Genomic DNA, 13101 nt, shown 5'->3' on the forward strand with positions numbered 1-13101 from the left:
TCTGGCAGGTGTTCTTCTACAAAGGAGAATTGCACATCATTCCCCTGTCAGAGACTGATGAGCAGGAGTGCGACCTATCTGCTGCCAGTCCAACAATCTCGCAGGCGTTAACGCTGTTATCCAGCCGTTCGGAGGAGTTCCTGGCTGCAGAACCCATTAGAGCAGCAGTGAATAAACGCATCAGTGGGTATGTGGGTGTCTTATTTTGGTCTTCTGCAAGAGTACGTTTTAGTTCTGGGCTGTCTGGGGTACTTCCTTGTATTCAATCATTTTACTGTTAGATGTGATAAAGTTGCTTCCTTTTCAGAAACCACCAGTTAGAGGGTTTTCTGTGGCATTCTTCCAAAGAGGAGGACCTGTAGACTGTACTGTGATCTGGGGGCTCTGAAAATGTTTCACTGCTATGATGCCACACCTGACAATGACAAGAGTTATTCTTCCTTCACATCCTTATACTGAAAAATCTGAAAGTTCTGTGAGCGTTTAGCAGCCCTTTGTGGGGGGATAAAGAGGATTACGATCTAAAATGTAGCACCAGCATGCTTTTCAGAGCGTCAGCTTGTCACTGGTGTGTGCCTAATTTTTTGCAAGGATTTGACAGTGCGATCCAGATGACTTCTACGCTTGCTGCAGTGAAGGGTACCGTATAGTTAATTGTGTTAGTCAAGTTCACAGTGATTCATTTTACCAAAGTAGGGATTAAATTTTTATTAGCCATGTATATTTATATATGTGTGTATATATACAGACATCCCAGGTGTTAGGTAGCTGAGTTTTAACTTTACTCTAGAATAATGTTCTGCCACTTGGCCCATAATACAGATGAATATTAAAGTGAAAATGGGAATAATAATAATTAAAAAGAAGTGGTTTGGGGCTTGCAAGACACTTGATACACTACGTTTCTATTGTATGATACAGGTATCCTGAGAAAATTCAGGCCTCGTTTCACCGAGCCCACTGCTACCTTCCGGCAGGCATTGTGGCAGTGCTGAGGCAGCGCCCTTCGTTGGTGGCTCCAGCGGTCCAGGCCTTTTACCTGCGAGATCCTGTAGATTTACGAGCATGTCGCTCTTTTCAGACTTTCCCTCCAGACGAGCGTGTGATGACTGTAGTAAGTGATCCTGCAGATGCAACTTGTCATTTAATTAGGTTTTGTAATTGACGGAGGTTCTGTGGTCAAGTGATTATAAATACATGTATTTAATTTTTTTAAAATAGCGTATTTTCTGATTTATTTAATTTTGTGACGCTGGACATGAATTTCAAGTTCATTACATTAATAGTTTTTCTGCCTTGGCTAGACTTTTAAATGGCTAATCATGAGATAAGTGTTTCTGAAATCAGAATTTACTGCTAATAGTTCCTCTGCTGAAATGCTTGCTAAGTAAATTGATCTAGTTCTGTGATCAGAGCAGTTTGACAGCACTGCTGGCCAACATAAGGGGTATGGTAACTACTCTATAACGTAACTACCCCTAGCTGTTCGTTCCCAGGCTTCTCACCACCTCAGCTGTGCTTACACAGCTCTGTGAAAGCTATTTGATGAAGTGTTTTATGAGCATTGTCCAAGCAGTGTTGTATCTGATATGTTTGCATTACAGACTTATCCACCTAAACTCCTGAAAAATAAGCTTTGGAGTCAAGTTTTAGACTTCTAGACTGTTTCTGAAGTCTCAGCTTTGATTTTGTTAATTGAAAAGAGCCCTTTTATTTTTAAAAATATACCTTGTTGGCATGAATGCTGAGGATTTTTTAAATGTATTTAGACTGAATGAAGTTCATGTTTGTTTGCAGATATCAACTTGGAATATAATTTGTAAGATCTGAAAAGCAACATGTCTTAGGCCAGTGTATCTAAGATGTATTTTGAATACAATCTCAGGTATTGTTTGTAATGTGGGTGCTTTAAAACAAAATTCAGATGAGGCTGGTGGAAATTTGATGCCTGTACACAACACAGTCAGACTGCAGTGAGTGTTTTTATTTCGCTCTGGCTTTTTCAGGTTACTTTTACAAAGTGTTTGTATGCACAACTGGTGCAACAGAAGTTTGTTCCAGACAGACGCAGTGGGTACACGCTCCCCCTCCCATCTCACCCTCAGTACAAAGCTTATGAACTGGGCATGAAACTGGTAATTATTTTTTTTATGCGATTTCGTACATAGTCTGTTTCGTTTGCTTGTTTATAGATGTCCAAGAAATTACCCTCTGCTTGTAAATTGCCTACTTGTACAGAAGAATGCAAGCGAATTCGCAGTTACCATTTTTCTGGAAGTACAGTATCGTGGGAGTTTTCTTTCACAGAATAGAGCACTCTTGTACTTCCACCCCTAGAAACTACCCCAGCCAGGATTTACATGTGTGTAGTACCATAGCTGAACTGGTATCAAACCCAATTAATTTTCCCTTAATATGGAAAATAGTTTCCATCTAAGGATAGATGAGGTGTATTTTAGCCTCAGTCTGAAGCAGCACATCCTGTCATGTTCTAAGTTGCTGTTTATGGCCTTTGTGCACAGAGACATTTCTGTGGACTAAATTCACCTTTCAGTTTAGAGTTCTGCATAAGTGTGCATCAAAACTACAAATGCCATGCCTCAGGCACCAGACTGCATGACCCTGTCCCGCACATCTAATTTGGCACTGGACATGTAGAGCTTTTTATGATGCATCTTTGCTGCACAGAGCAATCCAGAACTTAAACTGCCTATACATCACAGTTAACCATGATCGTAGGCAACATCTGAGATGTGGGCAGGGAGGATTTGGCTGTTTGAAGGGCAGAAAGGGTGTTGGGCGCAGCATGCCTTGGGACATTGCTGCAAGTAGAAATGCAGGGTCTGAGTTTTCTCTTCTGAAATTTCCTCTCCGGAAACTTCTGCCTCAGTACAGCTGGTTTGCATCCACAAAATGCATAGGGCAAGCAAGTTTGCAGATCAGCACAGATTTGAAGTACAGGTAAAGTCTTCATGCTTGTGTGAGGAGTAGCTTGTGCGTTATAGACCTGTCTTCTAGGTTGCTTTGCTTATGTATGGTTGGCCATGTAGGCAAACTTCGCAAAGACAAAACGGTCCGTTATTCCTGTAGAAAGCCAGATTTCAACTTCCAAAACAAGATACTGCTACTTGACATATAACTGGGATTGGCACCTACTTCTCAAATGGCGGCATCAGGAGCTCGATGGTAGTGAGTTATTTATGCAGTGATTTAAAGGTGCACTTGATAACTTCTTGTTGTTGCATGTCTTATACAGGCTCACGGCTTTGAAATTTTGTGCTCCAAGTGCAGCAAAGTATCTCCTGATTCCAAGAGAAATGTGTTAAGTGGTCCCCTGTGGGAGAGATTCCTCAGCAGCCTGAAGGAAAAACATTATTTCAAGGTGAAGTAGTGTGTGTGCGCATGCGTGTCTCTTAAATATTCCAGGAAAAACATGTTTTAGCTCTTGAACTTGGGTATGTAGTTATAGCAGGGCAAGAAATTTAATGCTTCTGTGTATGGAAAAATGAATTAATGTCTTTAAAAGGAGGTACGTGCAGTGTGTTCTCCTTTGAAATTAATTAATTTCTTTTGGAAATTAAAAAGGAAAGAGCAGGATTTGGGCATAAATTCATTCATCTAAAGAAAGGGGAAACACACTTGAATAAAGGAAGCCACTGTATGGTTGTGTGTCAGTATAATAACTGTTTTACATTTCATTTACATACCTCTAGAGTTAAATATTCTTAAAGATCTATACTTAACACCTATGGCCCATGTAAGTGTATTTTTTGTTTGTGTGGGTTTTGTGGGTTTGGGGTTTGTGTTTTTTGTTTTTTGCGTTTTTTTTTTTTTAAAGATGCCTTTGACTACTTATTTGAAATTTATAAATTGGACATAAATTGACTACTTATTTGAAGGTTATAAAATTGGACAACTCTATCTAAATGCTTAGGTTAAGTAAGAAAAGGGGAATATTCTTACAGTACTGCAGTGCCACTTCTGTGCATAATTCCTAAACACCAAGAGATTTATTCGCAATTCCTGTACAATCGTAACCTGGGCGTGGTAAATTAACCCTGTTGTGGGAATCATAGTATTGTCTTTGATTTTAGCGTACATCACATGATATTGCAGCATATGTTTTTAATTCATACCTGACTGTGAAAGCACCTTATGCCCATTCCCTATATTCTGTTCCAAGTATATACTGCGAGTCAGTATCACTTGGTTTGATTTTCTCAGCAGTAAATTTCTGCGTGACAAATAGTCATCATTATGAAGCTTGACTGTGAAAAGGAAGGGGAGGGAGAATTGTTTAGATTCATATTTGTGATTTGCGTTAAATAGGGAGAAATGGAAGGATCTGCTAAGTACTTGGAACTGTTGCATAAGGCAGAAGATTACTTCCAGCAGTCTGTTACCAAGCCAGAAAGGTAAGAGCTACTTGAAATTCAGGAGTAACCGTACACAGTACCTATGAGTACTTTAACTAAGCTTTTTTAAACACTTGTTACAAAATCATCAACCCTTTTCTCCATTGTACGCTTAACATAGGTGCTGTGGCTAGGACATATGGGTATTAATTCCTCTGGGATACTCTCCACTAGTAGAAGTTACTGCTTGAGTAACTATTTATCTTGGTTTTGTAAAATGCTAAGCTGTTCCAAGTGGGTTAAGAGGTGACTGAGAAGCGTAATTTCGTTGGCTGGCTATAGGAAGTGCTTAAAAGTTTCATTGAAAAGCAATCCCAGTGAATAACAAATACAGAATAATCTGTCTCCTTTACTCAAGACAGGCAGCTGGCTGTAGATTTCTCCAAAAGATCAAATCCAAAAAATAAATCATTACAAAAATATCTGAGGGTTTGCCAGCTCATAATATCTTGACTGTTAGTTGCTTGAAGTTCCACTCTGTGCTGTTTGGGATCTGGCAATCCTAATGTTTACCAAGTCAAAATGGATATAAAGAACAAAGGAAATATGAGAAATGGGCTTTGGAGCCATCAACAAGGAATTACGCTAATTGACTGTGTCTTGTTTTGGCTAATAATGTGTCTGTGTAGTATTCTGGTACTTCCCCAAAGTACACGTACCTTTTTTTATGTATTTGCACAGAAGGAATAACGAGGAATTTGAGTGAAAACCTGCATTTAGAGTGTGAGATGCCATTTGCATTGTAATGCTAGTAAAAATCTGTTTCAGTAAAACTGAAATTTTTTCTTCCAGCTCTGTTGAAGCAAACCCAGGTGATGAAATCTTGACATTGCTACAGACAACAACCATTGATTTGAAGGAATTAGAGAGAGAAGCAGCCTGTCTTCCTCCAGAGGATGGTGAGCAGGATGGAGGGATGGACTCGTCCTACCACAAATTATTTTTTGTGGAGTGAGAACGTTGATAGTACTGTACCAGTCATTGTATCTACTTAGTTTGTCTGCTATCCTGTGACTGCTAGAGGTGTTATTCATGGGCCATCATTTAAGATTGAGGCAATCAGTTCATTTGTATAAGCTACAAAGCTTGGGGCTGTGAACTGGCAAGATATGCTATCCGTTTTCTGATTTGATACCACTAGATCAGTAACATTGTGCACACTTACATCAGATCGAGCACTTTGTGTTAACTGTCTACCAGACAGAAAGTATTTAAACATTTTATAATCATGAACCAATTCCAGTACTGACAATCCGAAGTTAATTACTATCTGGTCTACTCTGATGGCCAATATAAGACCAGCATAAACTCTATGTATTATTTTTTTTCCACTTATTTGATAGAAAAGTAGTTGTTGCCAATGTACAGCACAGGTCACATCTGTATTTCTGGATGATGCAGTAGCACATAATTCCAGCATTCAGTGTTAATGGTCATAGTCCAAGGTTAGATTGGCTCTCCCTTTATAGCGTAAGCCTTTTCTTCCTTCATTTAGTGGCAGAAGGATTATCTGTGACCAGAACAATATCTGGTAGTCTGAAGCTGCATATAAAGCAGAGTTTTAAAGTAGTAAAACAAAATATGAACTACTCTTCTCAGCCTCTCGCTGCCTTATACCCTGTGTTATCCAGTATCAGCAGGAAAACTTAATAGCGCAAAAATAAGCTACCAAATGCTGTCAGTACTCTCAGCTGTCTGGATGGGGCCTTGTGCAGACAGACTTGTGCAGAGTTACAAGTATGTCCTATATTCTTTCAGATGACAGCTGGCTGGAGATTACGCCAGATGATCTGGATCAGATGCTGAAGGAGGCAAGAAATGAGTCCCCTCCTTCCTCAAATGAGGAAGAGCAGAAATATGACTTGGAAGCAGTTGCTGAAAGCGTGAAGGCTTTTGTATCCAAAGTCTCAACACATGAAGGAGCAGAAATGCCATGGTAAGTAATATTTTTAAGTTTGGTGTCTGGTGTAGAATGTGTTTTCATTCTGCTGCAGCCCTTTGGTTGATTCTGTAATGCAGAGAATCATAGTTAGAAAACATTCTACTTAGCAGAGGCCTGGAAAAAACCCATCTTAGTAGTGAATAAGAGTTGCTTTTAAACCAACTCGGTGACCATTCTGACAGTGGTGCAGGAAAAAATGCTGGAAGTTGTGCTGTTTTCCAGCTCTCTTAGTTGGGTTTTGTGTTTTTTAAATATTTTTTTAACCCTTTTAAGTTGAAGGATTACTGTTGTTTATTACCATAGTTCTTAGCACTGCCGTTAAAATGTACATTTTAAGTTCACTCGTGCTGAAATTTTTCTACCATGAAGGACTAACTATTCAGACTGCTAAGATGCTTCTGATGCGGCTGTGCAGAAATAAAAATGAAACTTAAGTTGAGGGAATCTGTCTCTGAATTAAGACTGTTGATTTTTCTGGTACAGCTGTATTTAGATTTCCTGTAGGTTAGTATTTTGAAGATGCTGGGCCTGGTTTAGCACCACTGAGGTACATACTGTACACCTAGAAGCAGGAGAAAAGAATGACTGTGGATCCCTCTCATTGTTCCCAACGGTGGCAGAAAAGTGCTAACTGAAGATGCTTTACTATTTAGACAACAGCAGAATGCCACTAGATTAAGAAAGCGTGTGTGCAAATATTGTGTGGACAGGCCTTTAATTTTAAAAAACAAGGAGTTAGGTAGTAGCATTTTGTCCAGGTTCTTTTTCATAGCTTTAATATTGAGAAAATAATGCTGTGTAAGAAGTACCAAGCGTATAAGGGTCATCTCAATTTATGCTCTTAGCTGTTTGGTCCTTTTTAATTAGTGTCAATGCCAGTTCATAATGTAGGTTTTTACAGGGGATTTAAATAAAAAAAAAACACACACAAAAAAACTGCAAAACAAAACCCCAAATGACAAAAAAAAAAAAAAAAAAGGCAAACCACTGAGCCTTATGAGAGACCAGAATGAAACCTTTAGAGTTCTCTTCTAGGCAGGAGACCTCAGACCTCAGAGATTCTGCACTTTTTACATCTGTGTCTAAGGAGTAACACCACCGCTTTGTTCCAGCAGGATTCAGGCATGCTTATTTTACTTGCCTTCAGTACAATTTTTGTTTCACCATGACAAACAATGAAAGTTGTTGGTTTTCTTTTCACCTTCCTGCCAGGAGTTGTTCCACTTGCTGTCTCATTTCTAATTCATCCCGGCCTCAAGACTTCTAAGCGCTTCCGAGACCATCAGTTCAAATGTCCCAACTCTCATCTAGGCTTGAGAGAAGTCAGTCTGCCATATGGTTGATGCCTGTGTCAGGCGTATGCAAGCATAAAAGCTTTAGTTATTTAAAAATATTTTTATTTTTCAGGTCATCTGATGAATCCCATGTTACCTTTGATGTAGATTCTTTTACAAAAGCGTTAGACAGAATTTTAGGTGAGGTTGCTTCTTTGTTTCTTTTGTCAGAATATCTCATGGTTATTTGGCTTCCCTGGGTTTTCTGAGGACCCATGGGCACTGTGCTGATTTGTTTGCTATCTGTACTGACACAAAGTAATACCTAGGGGCCGATTCAGAAGAGCTGGATTCTGATGATCTGGATGAAGAGCAGGAGTTTGACTTCTCAGATGAGGATGATGAAGGTTTAGATGCTGAAAATCAAAGGGAAGACGAGAACATATCGCCTAATGAGCTTATAGGCAGTCTCAAGTCATATATGAATGAGATGGACCGTGAACTGGCACAGACCAATGTTGGTAAAAGTTTCACCACCCGAAAGAAAGGGGTGAGTATGCCTTGAGTTCAAGTTTGTAGCACAATAGTTTTGAGAGCTTTAGTAGGAAAGAGAAAGTATGCTGAAACTGGTCATTCTGAGTAACATGGTCTAAAACTTTTGTCTTCTGATTGTGTGCTATCTAATTATTAAAAAAAAATAAATCCCACATGGAAGCAAAATGTGCTGCAGTTGCAGCATGGTATATTTTTTGGAAAAAAACCCAACCAACTAACAAAAAACTTAGCTAAGCTTTAACATGCATTTCCAAGACTTAGTTTCATTTCCCTGTTTGAGTAGTAAAGCAAGTGGCTGCAGCTTGACTTTTCTGATTCCTGTAGTAGATTAGTCCCATAGGAAGCTGAGCCAGGACTTGGTTAACCCTCTCTGTCCTTCTCTTGAAACTTAGTCTTTGTAATGAAAGTGATGATTTTTAACTGACATGAGTATCTGGTGACTAAATTCCTCTCTGTCAAGACAGTGTGGAAGGTACTGAACTTTGGCTGCAGAACTGTTTCCTTGTTTCTTTTCTCTTGTGGTTTGCCTTTTTCTTATTTTTTTTTTTTTTTAAAAACCTGTTTATACAATTTGATAAAACTTTCTCTTTATACTTACTCTAGGCAAGTTCTGTTAATGCAGCCACGTCTCAAAGTGCTGGCCCTGATTCTGGAGCTGAAGAGACCAAGTTGACGCCGGTTGATGTGGATATGAACCTAGTAGCTAACCTGCTTGAGTCCTATAGCGCTCAGTCTGGACTGGCAGGACCCACCTCCAACATTTTACAGAGCATGGGAGTGTATTTACCTGAAAATGCAGATCGTACTGGCTGCAATAAGGGAGCAACAGAATAACAGACTGTTAATTCAGAAGACGTGGCTGATCGAGAAAATGGAGCACAGAAAGACTAGCAGTATTTGGAAGAAGAGACGAAAGGTTTGGATTTAAAGCATTTTATGCATTAGTTACATGTGACTTTAAAGGTGCAAAGTGAATTTACCTGCAAAAGCCGTCTGTTTGGATACTATCTTGGATAGAAATTGGATTTTTGCAGTGCTAACATGTTTTCAGAAAATTGAAAAGTGATGTTGTGACTTGAGTGAAACTTTTATAATAAAACCTATTTTCAGTTTTTCAAATGAATGGTCCAATTTGCTGTATTTCTAAAATGTCCTTTTACCCATTAGTAGATGGTTTCAGTATCTGGAAAGCAGTTTGTGTTCTGAAAATGCTGCTGCCTTCAGGGGAAGTGGAGGAATACTGTATTACAGAAACAGTGCTCTCTTGTGGATTTGGGAATGCTGGTTAAATGTTCAGCAGGCACTTAATCACTCTTCCAAAAGTACAATGCTTCATTGTAAGAACCTCTGATAATTACTTTAAGAATCTGTTCTTTATTAACTAGGAGGATTTGAAGAGTAATTGGATTGATACGTAAATATTGGCTATAAGTATTTTTTTAATTTATTTAAATAAAACCATAAATACAACTTGATTACTGAAGACGTGTCGTTTGGTTTTTTTCTGTGAAGGTATGCATAACTTCCTCAGTGCAGTATCGGAAGTTCTTGGAGTTAAAGCATTTTCGTAATTGGGCATTTTTTGAGTTCCGTTATTGCTGAATGTTGGTATCATGCCAACAGTAGCTGTATGTGAGCCTAGTCTGAACAGTTTTGTTTTGTTTTACAGTGAAAAACGTAGCTAGAAGGCATTCAGCATGTTGCTTTCACATGGAATGAAAAATCTATTCTATATATGAAGAGTTTCTTAGTATCTTACTCTTAAGATACTAAGAGTATCTTAGTTTTAACAAGATAAATTTGAAATAAAATATGTAGAAATCCTTGATTTACAGACAGCAAGAACACAGTCCTGCCAGATCTGAATCGATTTCTAGGTTTTTATGAGTCTTTTCTTCATTTTTATTTCCACACAACAATTAATCAAGTGTCTTAGCTGGTAGAAGAGGAGCTCGTTGGTTGAGTTTTTGTTGTTGTTGTTTGGTTTTTTTTTAAAACATATTCAGAAAAATAGTATTCAATGATACAAAAGTGTGATTGATCCTGAAGGCATACCTAATTTCTTTTAAATGACTGAATAATAATTATTATTGTTGATGTTATTTTTAGTCTTCAGACTAATAATACTTAATAATTAGTACTATTAGTCTGTTTTTGTTAGGAGTCCATTTAGTGGAAGTCTTTGTTTAATTTTTCTGTGTGTAAAGTGTTGGCATTATTTTAACTGACAAAGCAGAATGTAGCAAAAGTTATTTCCATGTAGGACTTGGACACTTGTTGGATGGTGAGTTTTGGTGTCTGGCTGCCCATGCCAACTGAGTTTGACCAGTGCGTAGAAAATTCTTTGGAAGTCACACATTAGCATAGTTTCATTGAAATTGATGAGACCTTGACAATGTACAAGGAATGCTTGCTTGCTGACTTCCCTGCTGATCTATGCTCATGGTGTTTGGTTTTTTTTCCCCCAAGTACTTGTTTGTTTTAGCAAATGACAAATATCTTGTAAAATGCTCCAGTACAATATCATAAATATTGGAGATTCTGTACCTGGATGGATGGAATGAATGTGGATGAAGGGTATGATGGCTGTGCTGCCTCCATGTTTGTCCTCTGTTGATGTTGTGTAAGTTACTTTGTCAACAGTTTAGGGAAAGTACTGGCAAGTTGGACCGGGATTAGAGGTGGACTACAAGAACAAGGGACTATAAAGATGCTGCTGAAGTTCAAGGAGTCTGGATTGCACAGAAGTGGGGTGGAATGGGATCAGGTTAGACAAACCTACGCTGGAAAAATTGGGAGTAACAGGAGTTCTTGAATCTAGCTGATAAGGATAACCAGCAGTTAGTGGTAGAAAATGAATGTACTTGAACTTTAAAAAGGGTTTATGCTTAACAGGAGGGGTAATTAACACTGAAGCTACATAAAATTCTCCACTGATGAGTAGTTAGATCAAGTTTAGATACTTTAAAAAAATAAAATTCAATTTCCAGAACATGATCATGTTTAAACTCTCTTGTGGCCCGTACTATACAAAAGATCAAAATGGATCAAAGGACTCTTCTAATGTAGTATGTGAAGAAAACCACTAAGCTAATGGTCAGAACAAAGCTGCTCTTTGGAAGCACTTCAGCTGATCTTGCTTCTTGTATAATCTTACTTTTCCATCAATTGGACTGTTATTTCTGTGGGTCTGTACTTATTCCAACTATTTACATTTGTTTAGCAGCTTCACAGTGGAGACCTTCAAGACTTTGGAATTGCTCACCAGAGAATTTGCCATCGAAGAATAAGCATTTCCATGCTGCCTTTTCCACTGCTTTGAAGTAACATATGAGGCATTTCTGCTTTTAATTTTGAGAGAGTATTTTTAGTGAAGGAAGCCTGATGGAATTAATTAGGGAAGACAAGTGCAGCGTGGTTCCCTTTCAACAGATTGCTATCAAAGTTTCTGTTATATTCTAAATCAGTTTAACTAGAACTGCATTCCAACACAATTCATCAATTCATTCACTTTGCTCACTTGAGCATCTCCTTTTTGTACAGCTTTGTTCATCCTAGAACTTCTGACCCTTCCCAGAAATGTAGTTTTGTTGTTTGTGGCTTGACCTCTGTAGTTCTGAATGGCATCGTTGTTGACAGGTATGTTTCAAGCAAGAAAACAAGCAGTGGATCTTTCATCGTCCATATGAGATCAAATTTAATCCCAGGGGACAGTGGAGACCTTTAACTTGTTAAAACTCTTCCTAAACACCTGGGCAGTTTGGCTGTTTGCCACTCTTTTCACTGAGCAGCTTCGTGGAATGGTGAGGAGCCTAAGGAAGCGGGTCTTTAATTGCTCTGTGTTAACGGAGGGTGTGTAGTTCACCTCAGAAGTCATCAGCCCACAGGCTAGCAGTGTCTTCAGCATGAGTCTAACTCCTGTTCGGTCAGCAGGGAGGAGGTGTGGCTCGGGAGGAATGGTATTTAATTAATTTAACTAATGCTAGCTGTGTTCACGTGCACTTTGGTGTCAGTGGCACTACCTGCTACTTGAAGTCCCTGTGCTTACATCGATCTCCTGCACATAAGCCATTTTCAGCATCCTTGCCATGTAAGTGAATGCTGTGAAAGGTCACCTCCCTCTATGACACTTGCCTCCTGCCTTTCCTCTCTAACGCTGCACTACCAGAGTAACAGTTATCTCCAGGGCATCTGGTAGTTGCAGTGGTGGAAAAGCATTTTTTTATGAATGTTTGCGCCACTCCTGCTGTAGCCACTTATGTAACTCTCATGAGAAAATTGATTTTGTTTTTAATAGCAGCGGGAGTCCAGGCAGGCCCTTTGTACCATCTCAGGATCCCTTGGGAAACTGCAAAAGCTGCAGCAACAGCTGCCCTCCCCCTTGACATTTACGTCTTTGGAATGGAACACAAAAGCATCTGTGCTGGCAGATCTAAGATGGAAATTTACTTCTTTTTCCAACTTTGTTTATTCCCTTAAGAAAATATCACCGTGGAGGGCAGTTGGGGTCCTCCGCTTAAACAGCAGAATACAGAGCTGTTGGAAAAAAGTGAATTTCTGAAGACTATGAAAAGTCAGGGGTGTGAAGCCTAAAACATTGCTTTAGTTGATGTGTGTCAAGTGTGTTCCTTGGCCACCAGCTCAGGAACCTGATTACCACCTCAGGATGGAGAAGGTCTCCTATTACAGATTACAGGTGCCAATAGTGGATAATTAATTAACAGCTAAAACTGTGTTTTCAGGACAAATAACTGAGATTGCTGTTGTGGTCATGATTCAGTTTATCTTGTGTTTGAATTCTTACAGTAACAACTTGTCCTGTTGAAATAGGACAGAAACAACAGGCAGATGTAGGAATACAAGCTGGCTGTGCTTCCAGGCTAGGAAACTGCCTTGCATTCCAGTGTTGTGGAAA

General features: G+C 39.1%; 1 protein-coding gene across 1 annotated transcript in view; it reads left to right on the forward strand.

The window, feature by feature from the left end:
• ECD (ecdysoneless cell cycle regulator) overlaps positions 1-9305 on the forward strand; it is an 11771-nt gene extending 2466 nt beyond the window's left edge. Inside the window, exons 4-13 of the mRNA XM_054204971.1 lie at positions 9-187; positions 922-1114; positions 2007-2135; positions 3257-3382; positions 4330-4415; positions 5208-5314; positions 6174-6351; positions 7765-7832; positions 7961-8181; positions 8790-9305. Coding sequence (XP_054060946.1) covers positions 9-187; positions 922-1114; positions 2007-2135; positions 3257-3382; positions 4330-4415; positions 5208-5314; positions 6174-6351; positions 7765-7832; positions 7961-8181; positions 8790-9020 — 1518 coding nt within the window. The 3' untranslated portion in view covers positions 9021-9305. The remainder of the gene's footprint in view (positions 1-8; positions 188-921; positions 1115-2006; positions 2136-3256; positions 3383-4329; positions 4416-5207; positions 5315-6173; positions 6352-7764; positions 7833-7960; positions 8182-8789) is intronic.
• Positions 9306-13101: the final 3796 nt, after the last annotated feature.

The sequence above is a fragment of the Rissa tridactyla genome, chromosome 6 (assembly GCF_028500815.1).
Source record: "Rissa tridactyla isolate bRisTri1 chromosome 6, bRisTri1.patW.cur.20221130, whole genome shotgun sequence".
NCBI classification, from domain to species: Eukaryota; Metazoa; Chordata; class Aves; order Charadriiformes; family Laridae; genus Rissa; species Rissa tridactyla.